Raw genomic sequence first — 23,633 nt, 5'->3', positions numbered from 1 at the left:
TGATGTATCTGCCTAGAAGCAAAACTGTTAACGGAAAAAGATTAAACTATACATCATTATTGACAATATGTGAGTGAGCATGATGTAAGACTTTCAACAGCAAATGTACAGTGGAACCCCGCCTTACGGCCACTTCGTTAATACGGCTACCTCGTTATTACGACCACATTTGTTTGGTCCGGAAAAACGGCCATTCATAGTCTCATAAAAAACCCCTTAATGCGGCCTCCCGTTAGTACGACCAGAGCCACATTTTGTGATCCCAAACAGCAGGATTCTTTATAATTCCACACAGTTAATACGGTCATTTGTATTTAGCAAAACTGTAGTAAAATCACAATAATCTCATTCATTTTATAAAAGAACTTTTTATTATCAAAGTCGCTTGCTTTCAGGTGTGATTGCCCCACTTAAAGTGATTTGCTGGAACGCAGAACGAACCAGTCAAAAGTCACCAATTTTTTTGCAACATCATGATTTGGTGATTAAGGCCCAAGAACCCAGGACTTCCTATTCGTTTTGCTTGCTTGTGGACTAGTTATTTAACATATCTTTTTATAACTTTATCTACATTTCCAGATGTCTATTAAAAACAGTTCCTTAGGATGTTATTTTTAATTTCTACCCCTTAAACTCCAAAATGTGACCCTTCCTCGTTAATACGGCCACCCCGTTAATACGGCCAATTTTTGGTGGCCCGTTGGTGGCCGTATTAACGTTCCACTGTAATTCGAATGAGATCACCGCAGCCACATCAATGTCTAAAATCAAACGCAATTGTGCAATTTTACTTAGCGTCAGCTGAAAGAAATTCCAGAGAAAAGACAAAGATTCGGTTCTGGTCTCAATCGACCATCCGAGTAGCCAGATGTTCTGCACAGTGCAGAAGTACCGCCTTTGCCAAAATCGATCATAATTGAGATAATCCTCGCATAGTCCATTATTTTACTTTCAATTCCATGTTTAAAGGGTGCACAGTATATGGAATTTCACCTTTAAAAATGAATACTCTACCCTTGTAGGGCTGTCCTTTCTTAGACTCCTGCCCTGCCTTTTGCGTGAAAGTCAAGGTAAATCTAAATTGCGCAATTAATTGGCAAGTCCAAATTGATTTTAGCCTACTTTTGATTGATTTAGGCTAGAATGTTTGAAGTAAAATACAATATTTCTATAAATGCTGTTCACTTACAGAACATTTTCTTGAAACCTTTTATTATTCTCGGCTTGCAAATTTTCCATATCTTTCTAAACTGAAATGATTTCAATCAGGACAGTTGGTATCAATCATTTAGATTAGAACTACCAAAGTAATCACGTTAGTGCGTGTTATGAATGAAGAAAATAAAATCTTGCTTTGCATCCCTGTAGAAATTTTCATGGAGTTTTATAAAAATACCCAAAGCTGCACTTTCTTTATTTATTGTACTATTCCAAGATGAGAAGATGTTGTAACTTAAAGAGATCGTGGTCTCGTTGTAGCTCTTTGTTTTAGTTTCTAGCTATGATATGATAGAGTTTTGCGAATTGTATACAGAGACACTGAATCCTCTTTTGATGAACTTCTAGCAAAAGATAACTCCGTATCAGTTCACGAAAGAAACTTGCAGTTGCTTATCATGGAGATATATAAAACCAAAAACAGTTTAAATCCATCATTCATGGAAGATATTTTTGTCGAAAAAAAGAACATATCATACGATCTTAGAAAAAATGATGGTCTTCTGGTACCAATAGCAAATGCAACTGCTCATGGTACAGAAAACATACAATATGTTGGAAGCAGACTTTGGCAGACATTACCAAGTGAAACCAAGGAGTCTCGCACTCTAGAAATCTTTAAGGGTCGCATAAAAAATGGACTACAGACAAATGCAACTGCAAGCTTTGCAAAACGTTTATAACAAACCTTGGCTATATCTAGTTAGCATTGAATTTTTTGTATTTATAAAATATTTGAATTATTTATTTATAAAATATGATAAATATTCTTAGATTTTAGAATTTATGTTAATAGGTTGTTTTTGTGTATAGTTGGCTTTAATTAGTACTGCTGCTGTTATGGTCACCAACTTAAAATGAATTATATTATTATTATTATTATTATTATTATTATTATTATTATTATTATTGTTATTATGGACAAACCCTGAACTGCTCTCCTTCTAAAGATTCTTTGCACTCATATGATTTATTTAAGTGTTATAACTTTTGTAAAATTAGTAAACTTGTCACCAGGCTAGCCGATAGTAACTACCTGTAAAGTGAGGTTACTGTTGTAAGTAGAAGAATATAAAATAAAAAATGTTTTCATTATTATTACATCTTCATTCAACAGAATGTCGCAGATTTGAAAAAGCTCAAGTCAGCTGGAATATGCACTATAAAGGTAAATATAAATCATTTGCCATCATTTCAGCAGATCGAAAGGGAAATTTGATTTAGTGCAAGGCTTCTAATGTTTGTCTCTGCAGTTGGAGAGTCCCGGGGAGGGGGGGGGGTAATCCCATTATGGCTTAAGAGGGGGTCCAGTCAGACTCAAAGAGTACCAAAGCTAAAGTATTAAAAATTTACCCACAAATGACAGTCTATTTTGACAAAAACCCTCAACTGGTAGCATTAGAACCAAAATTATGCTCTTGCTAGCTTCCAAATATTTAACAACATCAAAGCTGATTGACTTTTGGTTGAAAAAGCTGGTTCTGAGTTTAGATTTTAGGCACAAGCTTAAAACAAGACGATAATTTTGATTTCCTGCAAGGCCCTTTTCTCGATGTATATTTCTATGTTCCTTAAACAACAATGACTTATAAAAATAATCTGATTTGAATTTTTCAATAGGGCCTGCAAATGACAACAAAAAGGAAACTATTAAACGTCAAAGGGATATCAGAGGCAAAAGTTGAAAAAATTAAAGAAGCGGTGGCCAAAGTCTCTGTAAGAATTTTCTTAGTCTTGTACTTCCTTTTCCCATAAGCAACAAATCAAGATGTTTTGTTATTGCATAGGTTAATGACAAGAAAGCCTTTTAAAGAAACCATAGACTGCAAGAAAGTTGGTATGCTATTGTATATATGGTTTAAGCTAGTTCCAGGGCGTTTGCGTCATATTTGAAAGTTTTCTAAAGGCAAAGGGGCTCTTTTCTGTGAGCTTAGTGACCTGTTAACTCGAGTCAGGACGATATTGTTGGAATAAAGTTCAATGCTTTTTTGACCTACTGATCGGGAGAGCAATTAACTGCCTTAACCACACTCCCAGCCCTCACGCCCCGACGAGGTTCTTTGGTAAAGAGAAAAATGTTGTCGTCTTTCTTTCAGAACAAAAGCTTCACAATCTAGCAAAAACTTTATACTTGGTCTTTTGCCAGATTCACACTGCAAAATTTCATCCTGGTTTGACCCTGGTCAACGTTAAGCCTACTTTCCCCTGAATGAAAAGTTGTCGCGCGAAAAGATTTTGTCGAGCAAATCTGCAGTGTGGCGCAACTAAGCCGGTTTTAATCCGGTTTAACCAATTTAACTCTATTCGGGTTACGCAAATGAGACGAGCCCGGTTTAGTTTGAACTCGACCATGTGCAATGCCATTCTAAAAAAAGGTTAACACGTCAAGCACAAGACAACGTCAAAATATGAACGATGAGTGGAAAAATTCAACGAGGAGCGGTCTGGGATGAAAGTTTTCCTCATAAGGGGTATAGGTGGATTGTCAAAAGGGGAAATTTGATGACATGTCGAAAAGAGATCGGTGTTTGAGAAAGTGACGAAATGTTTGATGGAGCAAAGCTACAAACGAAACCACAAGCAATAAAAAGATATGCAACCAGATCAGAGATGATAATAGTGTTCTAGAAGGAATCGTATGATGATATGCAGATTCTCCGCTACTTGCAAGGCTACTTGCTCTTTTAGAATAGGACTGAGCAAATCAGCAAGGCAAGGAAAGTGATAATGATGTCCCATATCGTGAAGTGTTCTTTTATGTCCCTTCAAGACGATGACCTTTCACAGCCAAGCTCCTGTCGGTAACTGTTATCCACAGTTATAGCTTTAAGCTCTCTCTTTTACACCACAAAGATTGTGAACTTGTAATATTTTGAGCAAAAACATTTCCCAGCTAAGGCCCGCAATTTTAAATTCACCTACATCGTGACACCAGTGCATGCATTCCCAAGTGCATGCAAGCTAACCTGGGTCGCCCCCCAATCTGGATTCAAGCTCTACTTGGAAACAGGAACGGTATGGCCGGGTGGTAAAGTGGCGATTGCCACCTGGGCCATCAGACATTCAAAAAACGAGCCCTTTCTGCAAAGGTTGAACAAGATAATTTTCATAAACTGAGATATTACAGTCACTGCCAAGGCCAAGGACGCTGGCTTCACTACAACGCGAAAAAAATTAAGTCTGCGCGCAGGCCACAGGATCCCACCATGACCAACATCCACTATACAGACAATCTATTTCAAATATCGCACAAAAACAAGTCTGTCTTACTTACTAGAGAAATACAAGTCTGTCATACTTTCTAGAGAAATAAACTGAAACTGCAGATGATAATAGTTTTCTGGAAGGAAGTAGAACTGCTGCTTTAAGTAGTTGTCTGGAGTCGCCATTGTTACATTTCTAGCTAATAATGACCTTTCATACGTAATCAGACGTGCCCAAGGGTCATATCATAAGGGAAGAAAGTTTCGCAGAAAGAAAGCCTCTCGACTCCAGAAAAGCACTAAATTTTTGGAATCAACTTTAGCGAAAGAAGCGAAATAGAACCTTTCGCAAGAACAAAATTTGGCGTTTTAGCAAAAACAATGATACCAACAAAACAACATCAAAATTTGTTCAAAACAATCATTCGCCATCAAGGTTCCTAATATGATCAGCAGCAAATTTTCTGGATATTTCAGACAAATAAACTTTCGCAAATTTGGTATTTCAGGAAATTTTGCATATTAAACATTCGCGATTTTAGGCCAAAAACGCTAAAAACGCAAAAGTTTCTTCCCACGAAAGTTTCTTCCTGTGAAAGCTAAAGTGCAAAGCTTTCCTTCAGGTTTTTCAAGTTTTATTGTCGAGGGTGCATGTTAAAAAGTTATATTGAAGTTTTTCTGTTTGCTGCTAATTGTTAAATGAACAACGTGTTTAAAAAGTATGGTACAGAGTGAAGAATCGGGTTTTAGTGTAAACAAGTTTGTAGTTTATTAAATTTCAAATTGTAGCCAAGATTTTCACATAGACAAATGAAAGAATGATACATGCAAGAACAGAACTAGCAGATTGAATTCTTTTTCTTGGCTCAGATTCACAATATTAGATATTAGGCTCACATGGCAATATTGCTAGAAGTGTTAAACTAGGATTATTATTTTGAACTGTTGTTAGACTTTCTTGAAGTTACAAATAGAACTATTATTTTGCTGTTATTGTGAAAAGGTTATCTGTATAGAATCCTTGAATAGAAAAGAGTACAGCACCCATCAACAATTGATTTGGACTGAGCGTATTTAAGGCTATGCTTTCATTAGTGGGTTGTGGTTTAAAAAAAGTTTATCTGCCACACCCTGAACCGGGCCCTTTTGGTTTGCTAGCCACCCTACCATTAAAACGACTTTGTTTGGACAAAAAGTACTGGTTTCGACCCGGTTACTTTAACCTAGATTAATTTTCGTAGTGTAAACTGGGCTTATGTTTGAGTGAGGAGGGAGGATGGTGGCTGTCTGAAGAGAGGAAAGAAGCTGTTTCTGCTATCTTAATATCTTTTATAGATGAGATAATAGTACCTTTTTCTCAAATTAAAGGGTACTAAACCCTAATATCATTATTTTACTGCAAAGTTATAGCGTAAATTTTGATGTGTTCTTGCAGAAAATGTAAAAACAAATTAAATCTTCCTAACAGGCTATAGGCTTTTTGACTGCATTTGAGTACAGTGAGAAAAGAAGAACCGTTTTCAGGATATCGTCCGGAAGCACAGAATTTGAGTATGTTTTCTACAGCAACATTTCAGTTATTTTTATGTAAAACCTTGATTTTATTGATTTTGGGCTAATTGACATTTATGTCTGATATTTTGTCTTGAAGAATGTGGTAAAAAAGGTTGTCTAGAATTGTTTCCAGTCCTTCAAAGATAGCTTGTAAAAGATATCGAGCAAAAGAATTGACCGAATAAATAAACTCATGTTGACTTTTTCTAATGGTTTTGTAACAATAATTAATTAGTATATCGAAGTTATAACCTTTCACTAACAATCGTCTGTTTATTTTTAGCAAACTTTTGGGAGGTAAGAACTCTTAATCTGGTTTTATTTTTATATTTTGCATTGCACTTAAAAGACACTACCCTACGACTTAGAATTTTATTATTCAATATCAAGAGAGAGGGTATATCGTAATCAAGTCTATGGTTGCGATATAAAATGAAAATATCACAAAGTATTATAGGTTTTTCAGCAGTAATATGTTTTTATTTACTTGATTGAGTTGCTAGATTTTTGCAGATTTTAAGTACATTTAAGGGTATGCATTTCATATTGTATCCAAATTTTGGAGTAGGGTTTTGGGGAGTTTATAAATTTTAGGTCATGTAATAATTTTTTCAAAACCGCACTCCCCGGATCAACAGCCCAATCTAGCTAAGTTTCTCAAAGAAATTTCAATTTTAGCTTTCCCGATTTCTTTCAGCTTGAAACTTAGAAGCTCTTTAAATGTGTGATTCTAGTCAATTACAGAGAACTTATCATTTACCTTCTTCCGGCGTTTATTTGTAAACATTTTGAAAGTCGCCAAATCAACTCATTCTCATGCCCATGGTAATAGGAGATTTGTCCAAGGGGCCCCTACCTTCCTTAGGGATAATTTCTCTACCTTGATTGTCGATAGAAGTTTATAAATAATCAAATGAGGTTGTATCTGTTAGGAAAAAACTCAATAGTAAAGTTTTTTGTTAATTTTCAGCTGAATTTATTCATAAAACTCTTGTGCCATGATGTTGTAAATACATAAATAAAGGTTTTACTAAGTACGTAATTTGTAGTATAAATTCGATTTTCATTTTCTGTCAATTATTTGCCATGAAACAGCTTCATAAAAACATCTTTTACCATCTTTTAATTTGGTTGCAGGAGGAATTGAGAGTATGTCTATCACAGAAGCTTTTGGAGGTAGAAACAGTAATTGTTATTGATTTTTGATTAAGCATTATTTTTTATCACTTAATGAAGAGGAAATATCTCACAAGTTAGATTACAAACCAAATTGAATGTTTATTTTGAAGGTCCATTGCTAGACTGGCTCTGAAATGTTCCTAAAAAGTTTTACTACGTATTTAAAGAAGAAAACACGGAAAGTATATAGAGGGTTCTGGCTAGTTTAGCTAGACAATGTTCTTTCATGAACCAGGGCTAATAGTACTCTTGGGCTGAAATTAAGGCCGTCGTTATTCCTCGTGGTTTAGACTTAAAGAAAAAAGTTAAGTATTCGGTGTTGGTAGCAACTTTCCTTCTTTAAGAGTTCGAGAAACCATAACAACTCGTTTTCTTAACAGAATTCCGAACTGGGAAAACGCAGCTGTCACATACCCTTTGTGGTAAGTCTATGCAATGTTTCACTAAATGAAATGCTGTCTTTTAAATTAAATTCCGGACAAGACAAGGAATGTGTTTCGCCTACAGCTGCTTCATAGTCTGCTATCACTGTTATTTGCAAAGTCATTCTGTACCAAAGAGAGAAGATTTTATGGCAAGAGAACAGTTCAGTCGTAAAAACGATCCTACAAAGAACTCCGCTTTATATTAAATTTGTAATTGAATTTTCTCTTTGCATCCAGCCATTCTTCCAAAGAATATTGCCTTGCTTTAATTCTACTTTATGCTTTAAATCAGGACTTTAATTTTGCCCAAACTCAGAAAATTCTATCCCGTCATAAAACTTGTGGCATTAGCCGGGAAAACTAGGGACTCAAGGCAGTTTGATACTCCTTGTAGTAAACGACGACAGGTCTGACAATGGAAGGCACATAAGTAGGCTTTGTTCAAACCGTAAATTGTTCGAGTTTTTTTCAGATTGTTTCAGCCTTTTTTATAAATTGGAGCAATACTTAAAGATGCAAGTTATTTATCTGCCTTTGTTGCAGTGACTGCACAGTTGCCAGGCCCAAACGGCTATGGTGGAGGAAAAGTAATATTCATTGACACAGAGGTAAGAATATCAACCTATTGTCTTCTGATAGAAATGGCGCACTTCTAACAAATCAAGTATCAAAGATTTTATTCTTTGAGAGGTCATATAGTTTTTTGGCTTTTTTATTAACTGAATTTTGCGAAAAAAACACTCTGAGAAATACATTAAGAAAAAGAGTCGGAAACTTTCGGTAACTGTTGGAAAACTTAAAGGGCAAACCAATTTTTTATGTCAATTCACTTGTTAACTTTTTATCTTTGAACGTATTACAGACCTTATTTCTTCAAAAAAATTAATAATTTTGAAATTGATTTTGAAACTGTTTAAAAGTTTGAGCCCTTTAATTGAAGCATGATCGAGAAACTCAGCTTGTAGCATAGTGTAAAACTATTTAAGGAAGTTTTCTTTATTACATTTCATTGTAATCATCTGTTTCACTCAGGGAACTTAATAGAAGACTGCAATTGTTTTATCAAATGGCTTTTTTGAACTATAACACAACTTACCTTTTCTTCTAGAACACCTTGTATCTTTTTCAATTAAGATTTGTCAATACTTTACAGATACACGTGAGCCAAAAAAGTTTCATGTTGAAGAGCCTAAATGTTGCAACGAACCCCTTTCATTACTGCTTGTGAGCTTATTGGCCGAACAGTGTTTTGAAGCTCGTGAGCTAAACAGTCATGAGCCAAACAGTGTTTTGAAGTGTTTTGAAGCTCGTGAGCCAAACAGTCATGAGCAAAACAGTGTTTTGAAGCTCGTGAGCTAAACAGTCATGAGCAAAACAATGTTTTGAAGCTCGTGAACCAAATAGTCATGAGCAAAACAGTGTTTTGAAGCTCATGAGCCAAACAGTCACGAGCAAAACAGTGTTTTGAATCTTGTGAGCCAAACTGTCACTAGCAAAACAATGTTTTGAAGCCCGTGAGCCAAACACTCATGAGCGTCCCGTGTTTTGAAGCTTGATAAATATTTGTCCAAAAGACACCAGATACTTTTCGTTTATCTTTCAAATCCTATTGACGTAGTTTTTATGCGCATGGACCAAACTTTGGTTTGATGCCAAACTTTCAAGCAGTATTCTGTTAATGCTTCACGATGTCAGGAATCATTAAAAAATTTCATTATTGAAACACAATACATTCCTGATTTTGCATCAGCTTTTAGGAAAAACTTTCGAAGTTTACTGTTCTTAATGTGATTTAGCCGTCCTGATCGATTGAGAGCAATCGCTGATAGATTTAATCTTGATCAAGATGCAATGCTGGAAAATGTTCTCTATGTACGGGCATATACAAGTAAGTAAAGCATCAATAGATAAACAATAAAGGTAAAAATTTATTTTTACCTTTTTCTCTTCTTATATGAGCGTGTGGACACTATTGATATGAATGAATTATAGTAGAACCTTCTTGGTTATTTGATTCATTCATTTGCTGGTCGCTGATTACAAGACCATGACATTTTATTGAAAAAAGCGAACATTTTGAATAAAGACATGTAAACTGTTAAGATTTTTGTTAGATTTTCGAATAAAAAAGGTTGATCACGTCTGCTGCAAAGACATGATTCATCTGTCATAAAAACGAGAAGCAAATTAACCATTGTTTAAGCAGCTGATATTCTTCTTAATAAACTGACACTTTTCGCCGACTATTAACAGCTTATGCATCAGGTTGCGTTTAATATCAAGCCTTATCTTCCCTGTAAACAAGAATATTTGTTTCAAAATTGTCAAGTAGCTGATACTTACAAGGCGCCAAACTATCGCATACATCGTATGAAATGTGAAGGAGCAAACGTGATCTATGAAAAATTCGATTTCTGCCCAAGAAAAACTAATTACCATATTGTTGTTGTTACATAATGCGTTACTGAATTTCTAGGGCTATGAGTATTCATTAATGTGGTTTCAACATAAGCTATCTCTAAAAATTGTCTTGTACATCTAATGTTCATCCCAGACGAGCCCTGCGCAGGTCACTGCACTGTCCTTTAAGATTACAAAAATCTTTGTATCTTCAATAGGCGAGCATCAATACGAGATCCTTGATTGTGTGGCTGCTAAGTTTCATGAAGAGCCAGGAATATTCAAGTTATTGGTGCGTTCAAGCTATTACGCTATGAATTTTTAATTTTCAAGTTTATCGACAATAACTGATTTGCTTGATAAGAAAACTTGAACTGGCAGCGATTCTAATGGAAAAATTTGGCGCTCTTAGAAAGCTGCTATTAAATACTCATTTCAAAGTTGATCTTATCACTTTGGGAGTCTGGTACAATATGAGCGGGCAATATGACATGGCAGAACTGCTAAGGATAGAGAATATAACAATATCTGAATACAAGAATATCAGAGCGTTAGAATGCCAAAATATAAGAATATAAATTTCAAAATTTCAGAATATAAAAATTCACCAGAATATAAGAACACCAGAAAATGAAAATTTCAGAAAATAAGAATATCATACAAATTGCAAGTTATCATTATATTGGATAAGATAATGAAAGTTAACTTGGATTTTTTTTGGCTGTCTAGATTATTGATTCAATTATGGCTCTGTTTAGAGTGGATTTTTGTGGACGAGGAGAGCTAGCTGATCGACAGCAAAAGTTAGCCCAGATGCTTTCAAGGCTGCAGAAGATTTCAGAAGGCAAGTTGTTCTATACCGAGGACCCAAACTTTACACTTCATTTGCTGGATGATTATACCTACATTGATTAAGGATGCATGATTAAGAGTGCCAGGTTGGCACTAGCTACGTAGTAGTTAATTGGTCAAAAGAAAATTAAGTTGCAAGCGTGCCATTCTCTGCATTACCAGAATCTGAATGATGAAGTGCATTTTGAGTAGCGGTAACCAGGAACAAGGCAGGACAATCAAGAAAAATAAATTAAAACCAGAGGACTGATGAACAAAATTTGGCTGGTAATTCATCTGGCATATGCAAAGGTTTTTCGATTGGATTAGTTCAGTGCTTAGATGACAAGCTTTTAGAGCTCAAAGTATTTATTTATTTATTCTTTATTTCTACACAAACTGATGCTGTACTGTTCTGCAATTTAGTTTAAGTCAATCAATCATGGATACTTCAAATATTTGGCAGCAAATTCTAATGAAAAAGCTGAGTTTTTATAAAGCTGAAATTTTAATTTAGTCTTTTATTAAAATCTTCACCACTGCTGCTGTACTTCAGACTGTAAACTATCCTTGTACCCTAATTTTGACCTAAATTAAAACATTCATAATCGATTTCCCGACCCGTGAGATCTATTTATATACCTACCTCTGAATATGTGATTGTCTATATTTTTGCTGTTATTCAGTTTTTAGCATATTATTTATCTTCGTTTCTCGTGTATTGCTTTGGTTTGAATTCAAGCAAAAGTTTGCATCTATGTAAGCACAGAGCAATAACAATAGGAACAGAGAAATAACATTGTTTCACTAAATTCAAATGACGCAATTATCCTGCAGCTGCTCTGAAAGTATTCTGAAATGCCGAAAGCTGTGGAATTTACGGCACATGGCGCTGTTAAGAAATGCCTGTTAAGGGAAAGCGTTTTGCATCAGAATTCATTAAGCATTATGCTTAAGGTATTCGCAGTATTTGTAGATTCCCTTGCATCACCTAACTAGCCTGAGTTAAATTCACATAAAAATTTGGGACAGGTCTAGCTTTAAACTTTGACATTTTGACATAACAGTGATTTTGACATATCTGCAAGCAAATGATCCTTTTTTTCTGAAACCAACTCAAATTCATTTTTCTTCACTTTTAAAAAAAGCTCTTGATGATTTACATTCTCTTGGGCTTTGGCACCAAGCAATGGTTTTCAAGAATCAGTTGGCGAAACAGTTTGCAGTCATGTCGAACGAATGTTTATTTAATCATTTTAGTAAAGCATGATCTCAAAGGCCTCTGTATCATCGTATCAACAAGTAACGACATTTGCTAAGGTATCTTCAATCCAGCATAAAAATTATGACCGTTTTTAATTTCTTTTAGAGTACAACGTTGCTGTGTTTATAACTAACCAGGTCAGTACCGGCTTCATCTTTGTTGTTACGACACAGTACACAGTTAGCTATAATAGAATGCTCTTTTGAGGTTTTGAGGTTTTGCGATTTTATATGACCTATTTTTACTTAAAGCAATGAAAATAACTAAGAAAATCGCAGTTTCAGAGGCTAAGGCACTGTCCGGCATGGTTCTCCTGCATGGCATTCTTGCATGGTCTTGAACAGCTAGGCTCCAATCACAGAGGTCATTAAAAACTCCATATTCCACTTTGGTCTTAAATAATACAAATGGTTCTGCATTTAAAATTTGTTAGATACAATTGACCCTGGCTTAGAAAGCGTGGAAAATTTAAAACATCAATAGATGTTTATAAAAACTAATTTGTCTAGCAAATATCTAACAAACTTGTTTATTTTATTTCAGATGACTGCTGACCCTGGAGGTATTATGCAGTTTACCTGTTGATTTCTTTTTCGGCACGTTGCACGACGCTCTTGATACTGTTCAACATGGTTTTCAAACAAAGGCAATATTTGACATTGACTTTGCTTATCTAATACCACAGAGTTGTTATAGGCAAAATCCTCTTCAAAAGTATTCTCAAGTCACAAGATCTAAAAAAGAATCCCTATGCAATAGGCTATTTGATACAAAGAGAGGTTCAAGAGAACAGAATCAGGCAATTTTGAAAAACTGAAAATACATTTTTCTTTTAGAATCGACAAAAACACAATCCACCCCAACACTTATTTGAGTCTTGCAATGATTGGGTGAATTTCGCTGAAACAAATATTCATTTCAACAAGTTGGTAACAATTTTTCGCGCATCATGCCAAAATGACTTGCAGCAGTTTAAAAAGTCATCTATTCAATTATATATGAATGAAGAAAAGGCCACTGTAGCAGGCTGCTCGACGGGCTCCAAGGAGTTCTAGTGGCGAAAAGTCGATAAAAATGTAGCAAATATGAAACACCGCAATACGCCGAGAATAAACAACAATAAATACACGTAAATCAGTAAAGACTAAAAACAAGATTAGTATCACAAGAAAAAACAAAATTAGTATCACAAGAAACTGTTTTTCGTTTATATTCAATTAAAGTCTGTGCAGTAAAAACATAACCAAATTTGAAAATTGTTAAATCTCGTATCAAATTATTGCTTAAAGTTTTGAGATAGATAAAAGATTTAAAACTTTCTCAAAGTCATACATCCTTCCTAATGTCACATGCATGTGCATGCCACAAAAATACTCTTAATCACGTTGTTACTAAAATTTTAATAATTTTGTTTTTATCCGATTTATCATAATTGTAAAGTAATCAACTTTTTTTTCTTTGCAGCTACAATGAGGTACGAGTTTTTTTGTATAAAATATTCACACTGCAGGAAACAGAAATTGTTATAAAAAGTAAATTGGTTTGTCTTTGGTCAATGTGCGAGGATAAGTGATAAAACTATTCATCAGCATGTAAAATTATCATTAAATGCAGAATGTGAAATTGTTTGGAGAAAGTTTGGTGCTTTTTCTGGGCCATTCACTGAATTTTATTACAATTATATGGTAAACGGTGCATAATTTTTTTCAAGTAAGTGAATAAAAATTTGATTAAATAAAAAAGCCAACAAATATAAGAACTTATCTTTAAAAAAGCCAGAAATTTGTATTAAATAATTATTCGATATTTCCCATTAGTTTTCAAGCTGACCCTAAAAAACCGGTTGGGGGCCATATATTGGCCCATGCATCAACAACAAGAATTAGCTTGAGAAAAGGAAGAGGGGAGTTGAGAATTGCCAAGATCTTTGATAGGTATGCAAATTTCACTATGAGTTTCTATGCTTGTTTTCTATTATGCAGTGCTTCTTTTTAAATTTAACGATAATATAGTTAGCAGATAAATTGAGTACACGAATGAAATAAATTATTTTGGTAATTAAAAACACACAAAACATAGGTGTTTTTAACTATCAAACTTATTTTTTTTTTATTCTGGTCCTCAACTTGTTTTTTTCTTCTTAATTTAAGTCAATTGAGCCACGTATCCTTTCTATGCAAAGTGCATTTTTGTTAAGGAACTAGCAAAACTGTTTTCCTCTAAACTGATGCTTTTCATACCTTATGTAGTATGTGCTGTAGACCAGTCTTAATACAATGTTCAAAAACTGAGCATCTTGCTAAGTTGATCAGCTTTTTCTTACTAGATTTGCAATTAACATTTTTTGTATGAAATGGGCTTTCCCTTCTATAGCATTAACATGGCTTTGTAAAAAATGGCAAAAGTGCTGATTTCCCTTACCAACTCAACAATCAGCTCTTATCTTTTGCATATCTAACTATGCTGCAATTAACAAGAGCGTGATTTAAAGCACTTCTGATTATCTAAATGAAAATTTCAAAATGAGTATCAAAGTTTTGATATAAAGTTTATCTGATTTGCTTATCTATTTTGAGCCTTAAACCGTTGTGAATACTCCATGGAAGTGCACAATTGAAAATTAAAAATGAATAGATTAATTTTGTCACGAATTACTACTGGTCATGCATTTCTTTAGGTCAACCTCTCTGTCTGCCAAAAGGAGTTTGAAAATAACCAGATATCACAATAATGAACTTGATAAAAGCAACGTGATGTTTGAAACTTGAGTTAGACGTTTCAGAAAGTAAAGCATTTATTTTTTTCTTTGATATATTTATCGAGGTCAATTTTAGCATAATGTATATTTGATGACACTGAACATATTTGAAACTGAACGAGGAAAGAGTATCTTAACAAATTACTAAGATGTCGTTTTTGAAGGATATTTAGTTAGAGTCGCCCTACAGAGTCAAATTGACCAATAATGTGAGACTATGCTTCAAAAAATTACGTTAGTCTATAAAAAAATGAAACTTTTCTTATACGTTTACTCAAAATCTATTAATTGCGGCCGGTGAAAATCTGCTGCCACACACGAAGTCTGGAGGCATTGCTATGTAATCACAGTGTCAGCGGGACGTCTTCCATAGAATCCTGCCGACTCTGCTCTGTGGCAAAATATAACTAAAGTAATAAAAAACTCAAGTTTTCTTGATAAGAGAATTATGAATTTCCCACATAAATAAGGAATAAAACAGCCTATCTTTGGTTAAATCCACGAACATCTAGCAATTGCAGCATCTAGCAAGATCTTAATCTTTGCAGTTTAATATGTCCCCAACAAAATAAGTGATGGATTTTGCACTGATAAGTAGTGCTTTCGTTGCATGCATTCTTTCTTGAGTACTATGGTAATACATTGCTGCCGAATTTAGCGGATTGCAGATGCCTTTATACAGCAGGACATCGCTAGATCTGTTTTCGAGACATTGTTTTGTAATGTTCACAAAATGTCTGACACGCAACGGTTTAAAAGAGGATTCACTTATACGGAAAGAAGACTTAATGTGTCCGGGAAATCGCACAATCATATATGAAATAATGACCGTGCTGACAATAGAGCTCAAGTAAAACTGAAATTCCAGTAGTAACTCAGAGTTTCATCTTTAAAACACGCTCTTTACGAAAAAGTCATTAAAACATGCAAGTTATTGGCAGGAAAGGAACAGCACTAAGGCAAACATATACATTTCTATTTGGCAAATAAAATGTTCAATGAAAATGTTTGAGGAAATTTTTCCCAAACAAACAAAAGTTCTAATTACTTAGATGAAGGATGGGATACAGTGATGCACGAAAAACTATTTGTATGTGACTTAGTCCAATCGTATCAAAAATAAATAATGGTTACCTATGAACGGCATTTTGTAACTCAGATATTGATAAAAAGCTGGTTTAGTCAAATATCAAAGCCTCCTTCAAGGCAAAATGGACCGACACAAATTTTCAGATGTAAACGCAAAAAATAGTAGAGTCTGGAGTGGCGATACACAACAACAAATAGAAAATACAAAGCTTAGTTTTTAGAAAATTTTGGAATTATTAAATGACAGTAGATGTAATTTCCAAAATACTGAATGACAAAGATATTTGCATACCATCAGGGTGTATTCAAGAGCAGTTTAGAGAGAGAATGTGTAGATTTCTAAGTGATATGATATAGGCGAAATACGTGTACAGCCTCTATTCTAACATTACAAAAAGACTATGTATATTTTGTATTTTCAGTCCTGATTTACCCGAAAACGAGGCGACATTTGCTGTAACTAACGGTGGAATAAGTGATGCCAAAGAGTGATATAAGAACTGCACATGTCATTGGCCGACGCTCCAAATCGAAAAAACACAGAAGCAAAGGGTATTTTAAGGCAAGAAAACGATGGATTGTTTTTCACGGCATTTAAGCGAAGACTTTTAAGATGAAATTAGAAATGTTATGTTGAGGGAAGCTACAGTTCTAGCTGTCTGCAAGTGGTCTCTGATAATGCTTTCTTTGTGCTTGCAGCAATTCTGATAATGCTTGCAGCATTTCTCAACAGTTCGCTCTGTTATAAAATATTGCATAATAGAAATTTGTCAAAATGCTATGAAATGCTTGTAAATTTCCCGAAATCTTACAGGTTACCTAATTGTAGATAGAAGCTGTGTGTGAAGTTAGTTCTAGTTTTGAAGCTAGTGTCAATCTATGTTGCGCATATCTTATTTATCTTTGACATTGTGCATAATTTAGGCGTTGCTTTTATCTAAATAATCGATTATTCTTTTGATAAATTTGACACTGCAACAATTTGCACCTGTAGCCGAACTAGGCCTAGAATTGATTCCGTTCTTAGTCTGACTCCTGAAATTTTTATTCAATACACCAATTCGACTTACGGCCTCATTTTGAAAAATTCTTTTGTACAAAATTTTTGACCTCAGATTCGGATTGACAGCAATGATTTTAGTCTACTTGTAAGTTTTCATTATGATATTGCTCACGATATTGATTTTATGACGACATAAAGATAAAAACTATATAAGAGATTTGACCGTAATTGGCGACTAGGGGGGTAAAGTTTCCCCCCGAAACGATTTTTGCGGTCAAATCCCTTACAAGTTTTCAAATTTCATTTCTCGGTAAAATCTAAAATACAAGCTCAAACAATATGAAAAATGGTATCCCGCCTAAAATTATGACGATAAAACCAAATCTGAACTTAAAAAAGTCGTATAATTAAGTTTGGAGAAATTTCCAAAACGAGGTCGTAAGTCGAATTGGTGTATTTATATGAATTTATATCTTGTATTCTGAATAAACATTTTTGAAATTGTGAAGAGATAAGTTTTTCAATCTTTCTAGTTTTTCAAAGCAAAATTTTCTCTTTCTCAAACAGACCTATTTGCACCTATTCCTCTTACTTTTACTTCGATAAAACCTAAGAATTTCTAGTAGTTTTTAAATTCATGGCAGGGTATCTTTTTTTTAAATTAAACAGATTTCATTTTGTCTCATTACGTTTTATGGAAAATTGTAGTTCTTTAAGTCATCTTTGAAACTCCTGACAAAGCGTTGAATCTTTTCAATATCATCTGTATAGCTAGTCGATAATACCTGCATGAAAAACATATCCAATGTTGATTTAACTTGTTATTTCATACTTTTGCATGAAATTTGCTGTCATTACGAAAGTTCCTGCACATGTAAGAACCTTTTAGTTTGAAAACTTTGTTTGCTTCAAATATTGCTAGATTTTGATGTTTTTTAGCATTTAATGTACATTCAAATCAGGTTTTGTTGCAAAAACTATCAGTAAATTGGCTGCGTAGTGTTTTGAAATTTATGATTTTAAAATAGGAGATAACATTCAATTATATTTTATTTCATATCTGCAAGATTTTTTGGTACCAAAATGCCATTTTAATTTATTCAAGGACACCTTGCATAGTCCATACTTGTTCATGGTGTTCTCACAAAATACACTTGATTATCAAATGAGATATGACGTTTGGTATTCGGCCAATAACAATCTTGACCATTTTGTGTTACTTATTCAATATGAAATAAAGTAGCAGCATCCGACAACAGCAACAAGTCAATGTAATTACCCTTCAAAGGTTCATTCAACTGAACAGTCTCCGATTGATGCGCTGACGTGCCATTTATTATTCTGAACTGCCCTCGACATGACTTCATGGATGGAATCGCGAAGTGATAAAATCTTGCTACATTAAGGCGATTATTTGACATATAGGGACCAGTTGGCCTGAAATTTGATGACATCTGAAAGCACATTTTTGCTTCGTGCACGCTTTGTGTGTGTGTTATTTTAACGGCAACGGCATCTTCAAGAATCGAGACCAAATAAAACACAACATTTGCTTTAGATGAAACAATTGATAAATGTCTTGACTTCCAACAATCGTGTTCGTGTCTTAGGTACAATCTCATTTAACAGATAAAATTAACAATTTGTTTGGATAATTGCAACTGAATATGGTTAATATGTACAATAAAATTACATAAACGATGCCTTTGCCCTTTTAGTTACAATCTCTACATAAGTTTACTTCGATACGGTTAAAATGTTCTTTAATTTGGAGAATCCTGAAAGAAAGAGGAAAAACATTTATATTTTGTTGTGATCGAGTTTCAGAATTTTCCAAAGCCCGAATTCTACATAAATTCTACATAAATTTTGCAAAGAAAATCTTGCATTTCCCCAAAAGCAATGCATTGCATTTCGATAAGGCTTGGTGTGTCTAAACACAAAGAAAGTATATTAAGTAAGCAATGTAACGGTAAATTATATCATTTCGTGCCATTTTGAATACGATCTATACAGACAGGATGAAAGCCAATTGAACTACGTTAACATGAAAGATGCTTACTAAATGCAAGCTGATTCAAAATCCATCATTAAAGAAGCAAATTGGCCACTTGATCGAATAGCCCTCGACAGCCTTGCTAAATGGTATTGATGTCCACAAGCCGTCACCATGACATACATAAACAAATGGAATCTTTGTGAACGACTTGTAACCAGTTTTGCATTGTACCAAGCATAGTCTTCCACCGCAAAGCATTTTCGTATTAGCCTCATCAAGTGAATATCTTGAAGGACCCTTGCACGGAAAAACATCAGGAATGCCTTTATTAAGAGCAGAAGTGTCAACTGCAAGGTAAAAAGCAACATTTAAGCCAATGAATGTAAATGAATTGATGGCAATGGAACAGTAAACGAAGAGTTAAGAGCCAATTTCCATAATGTGTTGAGCCAATGCTTAAACAAGGCAAAACGTCATCAAAATTTCAGGCAGTTCTTGCTCCGAGGCCTTGTAGAGGATTGTCAATTCATTCAGTGGTACATATTTTTTAGGCTAGACATTATTATATTTTAAGCTAGTGCAAAGCTTTATTCTTTATATCATCAATTCAGCTAAACCGGTTTCAGTGTTTTACCGCTCATTTCATTTTGTCTTAGCTTTACCATTTGCTTTAAACACATTGCGGCTAGAAATTAGCGGTATTATGCAAGGCAACCATAACTTGCCACAATCTTGTTGTTGTTTATACGAATTTCCTATACGAGGTTGTAGGAGGCTTATCAAAAAAGGATTGTGCACTATTTCAGAATTCTGCTTGAAAATGCAGCTTGTGTTGGCATATTGCCATCGCATAGAAAACTGCAGCGCTTGAGGTCGAGCAGCTTTTGAAAAGAGGGCAAAATTAGAGAAGCAAATGGAAAGCAAAACAAGAGATTATCCCAAGCATCCAGACTTGTGCAATCTGTTACTGCAAAACGCAATTTCTAAGACTGTGAATTTGCCAAGGATTAGGGTAAACCTGAAGAAAATATTTTCAATTGCATGCCCGTAAAATTATTTAACGGTCATCTTCCACAGATATATTTACTTTTTCTCTTAAACTAAAGTTTTGCAAGACCTGCTTTTCGACCAGTGGATAGGTTTTGCCAGCTTTCCATAAGCAAAATTGTACCGCTGCTTTTATTACGACAAATTCGCATCTAGCTAGACCTTGCAGGCTTCCTGCCATTTATCATCAGGAAAGAAAAAAGCTCATTGCCCTAAACATTCATTATCAATGTTTTTCACATCAACAATTTCCGACAACAACCAAATGCTCGGACAGCTAACGTTGCTATATTCAAAATCACTATCAACGCTAAATTAAGAACTTTTTAGATTGTTTTAAAAGCTAAAGCATAGTTTTCTAGAGGCTCAGGTTGTAAAGTATCTTAATCTTAAAATAACAGAGATTGGTTCCTAGCCCACGTGATGGTGCCTCAATCTAGAGACGGAATAATCATCTTATCTGGGGCATTTTCCAGCCTATCATTGATGCAGAAACAAACGGCAGCCTTAGGTATCAGCCAAAATGGTTTCTTCCCTTTCTGGTTCCAATATAGAGAGCAAACACGCCTAATACCTAATTTTTCTTTGGAAGACATCTCATAACAGTAATGAACCACGGTGTAGGATTTCGTGGAGGTATTTCCCAAAAAAACTTTCTCTCAAGGACTGAGATCAGGTAACTATGCCCTCGCGGGTCTTTCGACTTTCTACCTGTAGTGTAACCAAAAACATCTCAAGCAAACCCAAGCGGCACCTTCTTATAGACTTATTTGATCTTCTAAAGATCCAAACACAGAACTGCGAAAAACATTTGGATTCACATGTAAATGTTTGATAACCTTGAGATAAACAGTGCTCTCTTAAGAGTTTAAACATCGCCAAGTTTGACGTCACTGGCCACCTTTGCATAGAAATAGATAACAGTCACGATGTTCTGGAAAATGGCAAAAGTTCCTCTTCCATGAACTTAGATTATGACAAGTGGGGAAAATTCATTTTTATAGGTGGTGAGGGAGGCAATGCCCACAAAAACAACAAATTTGCCGACAAGTAACATTATTTACCGACAAAACCGACAATTTAGCGAACCCCCGCAATTTCTGCCACTGATTATGTCAGTGATCTTGCTACAGAGGGACAGATGACACATTGGTTTTTCTGTGGTCTTCTCATGAGGACTTCTCATGAGGACTTCTCATGAGGCCTTTGGCTGACCTGCTCGTGCAAGCGTAGATTATAGAAGGGAGAACCATTATCTTTTTTTTATTATCTACGCTGCAAGGCATCAAACAGGGCAACAATTAAGCGCTCAATCGGCAGCTGAATTCCAAGAGGGATAGATCGTAATTAAGCAAAACTGTAGATATATTCCAGTTAAAAACGAGAGAGTTCCGTCAAAGGTTATTTTCGATTTTCGATGCAGCAGATAAGATATTTTTTTGTTTGAGGCTATATAGACAGACAACCAAAAATCATTCTTTTTTTGGTTATGTTGAAATCTCGCCAGCTACAACAGCGACAAGACTGGGCCACGTGAAATCATTTCCGCATATTTCAATAAAATAATTAACGAGGTGCTAATATGAATCACCTGCAACAAGCATTTCATGTATTATTAAATCATTTGGATGCAAGAACGTCATTTGGCAATTTCATTTCGACTAACCTACAAATTTGATTGGACACTTTTTTCCTTCTGTTATCACTTCCAAGAGCAGAAGTGAAATCTCTATCGTAGAGTATTGTTCGTTATTAACATAAAGTAAGGCTGTATTCAGTTGTTTCATTCATCACTTAATATTGTTTCACAAGCTGCTGAAGACATTTCCTGTTTCCTAAGTTTTTTCAATTTGGCGAAAATGGAAGTATTCTGATCCTAACTCGAAGTGTTAAGCAGCATGTTACGATAGATTTTCTTATTCTTTGACCTTTGCGTAATGAGACATCTCTGAGACTTGTTTGCGTTCTTTTATTTGTTTTGTTCAAACTAAAACAGCCCTCGTCATATAATGAAACACGAACGTCCAATACTCAAGTAGATAACGCTGAAGATTTTCTCATATCCATTGGATTAAAACGAATAAGGTATACAGATATACATTTCAGCTGTTAAACATAGTTCACACCAGTACCATCTAAATCGGTATTGCTAACATTTATATCCAGCGAGTTATGTAAATACTTTTTGCATACTACCAGAACAACTGGAAATATTTCGGTTAAATATAATACGATAACATAGGACATGATCCTTTGGACCAACCGGCGCCTTCGTGGATTACCTCGAAACGCGGAAGAGATCTATGTTATGCAACATATAGATGAACTGTTTGCGTTTTCATATTATAGGTTTAAGAATGTGAAGAAAATTCTGTTTTCATTGTGTAGAGCTTAAATTCTAAGAACAGCACACGGTCGACAGCACATTAATGTATAGTTTTCAACCTGTAGTTTTAACGAGTGTTTGGAATGAATACATGACGAAACCAGCGAAAAATCAATTCCGTTAGAACAAGATTGGAAAATAGATCTGCTTTTTAGAACCTTTCTAAAACTTTCCAAGATTCAGTTTGCTTGACAAACTGTACGATGAATTCTTTCTTATATGTCTTTGAAAAACATTTATTCCGTTTTAGCACCGAGTGGCAGCTACTCCGAGTGGCTGTCGAAATGAGATGAAATAGAAAACAATCGGAACACAACTCATTTTATTTGCTTCGCCACGATTCGGATCAAAAAGCCGTGAAATATCTGAGAAAATAAATGGTGTTACAACCAAAACGTTTCCAATGACTTGAAGGGCTAGACATCCTATTGGACTAGGAATTAAGATGATCCTCCTATTCGCAGTAGCAGAAAATTTTCCACTGAAAATTCAAATTTTAATGTTTTTTCTCTCTTCAATGTTTTCTGTCTACAAACCTGGCTGAAAAAATAACTCCACTTTGAGCAATGAAGTAGAATTGAAATTGAGGTTTCTGAGGCAAAATTCTCCTTCTCTATGGAGTCAATGATTTACACAGGTTCAATTCCTTAAAGATCGATATAAAATGTTACACCAAACTAAACGGTTTTATTTCATCTTTATCTCAGGAATTACATGACTGAGAAAAATAATGCTCTTGAAAATTTGGTAGCAATCAGAAGGAGAGTCGAGGCAAAATGCCAGAGAGATCAGGCAAGCTTCACACAACGTGTCGAATTGAATCAAATATATTAAAGCAAAATTGTGCTTCTGTATCTAGATATTTTGCTGTCTTGTAACTGGCTTGAAGAATTCCGCTAATAAAAAAAATTTCAAAACAACGATACAGAATAATGATGAACTTGACTAACCTTTTTTCATTGCATGCTCCATTAAATCGAAGGCATCTATTACTGCAAATGATCCCATTGCAAGACAGAAGACTACTGTTGAGCTTAGAATGGCCATTTCTGCGTTCAAGTTTGTATTAAGAAAAGTAGGTTTGCTGTTTAACGAAGGAATCCTCAGTCAGTGCAGGCGTGTGTGAGTGGTCGTGTCCAGATGTTCTGCAGAAAACTTGCTTGCGATTCACTTATATGCAAAACCTAATGCCTGAGTCAGCTGTCGCTACCGGTGTGGGCGTGACATGAAGAGATAGATGTACGACTGCGTTGACTGTGCAGCACGAATGACCTGTT

At 34.9% G+C, this 23,633-nt stretch overlaps 2 protein-coding genes across 2 annotated transcripts in view; one reads left to right on the top strand and one right to left on the bottom strand.

Annotated features, from left to right (window-relative positions):
- Positions 1-19,219, top strand: part of LOC135691967 (meiotic recombination protein DMC1 homolog) — a 24,331-nt gene extending 5,112 nt beyond the window's left edge. Inside the window, exons 3-17 of the mRNA XM_089112085.1 lie at positions 2,336-2,386; positions 2,839-2,934; positions 5,890-5,972; positions 6,259-6,272; positions 7,113-7,151; positions 7,535-7,576; positions 8,123-8,187; positions 8,688-8,695; positions 9,376-9,467; positions 10,198-10,271; positions 10,709-10,823; positions 12,180-12,211; positions 12,618-12,646; positions 13,892-14,008; positions 16,344-19,219. Of these exons, the coding sequence (XP_088968211.1) occupies positions 2,336-2,386; positions 2,839-2,934; positions 5,890-5,972; positions 6,259-6,272; positions 7,113-7,151; positions 7,535-7,576; positions 8,123-8,187; positions 8,688-8,695; positions 9,376-9,467; positions 10,198-10,271; positions 10,709-10,823; positions 12,180-12,211; positions 12,618-12,646; positions 13,892-14,008; positions 16,344-16,413 (927 nt within the window). The 3' untranslated portion in view covers positions 16,414-19,219. The remainder of the gene's footprint in view (positions 1-2,335; positions 2,387-2,838; positions 2,935-5,889; positions 5,973-6,258; positions 6,273-7,112; positions 7,152-7,534; positions 7,577-8,122; positions 8,188-8,687; positions 8,696-9,375; positions 9,468-10,197; positions 10,272-10,708; positions 10,824-12,179; positions 12,212-12,617; positions 12,647-13,891; positions 14,009-16,343) is intronic.
- On the bottom strand, positions 18,473-23,633 carry LOC135691801 (uncharacterized). Its single transcript, XM_089112084.1, has 3 exons — positions 23,307-23,633; positions 18,987-19,270; positions 18,473-18,702 (listed from the first exon to the last, which is right to left on the bottom strand). Exons 1-2 carry the CDS (start codon positions 23,401-23,403, stop codon positions 19,002-19,004), a joined length of 366 nt encoding a protein of 121 aa, XP_088968210.1. The 5' UTR covers positions 23,404-23,633; the 3' UTR covers positions 18,473-18,702; positions 18,987-19,001.

The sequence above is a fragment of the Rhopilema esculentum genome, chromosome 13, assembly GCF_057945365.1.
Source record: "Rhopilema esculentum isolate cy_ngs chromosome 13, ASM5794536v1, whole genome shotgun sequence".
In the NCBI taxonomy this organism is placed as follows: Eukaryota; Metazoa; Cnidaria; class Scyphozoa; order Rhizostomeae; family Rhizostomatidae; genus Rhopilema; species Rhopilema esculentum.
This window is presented reverse-complemented; position numbering and strand designations above follow the sequence as displayed.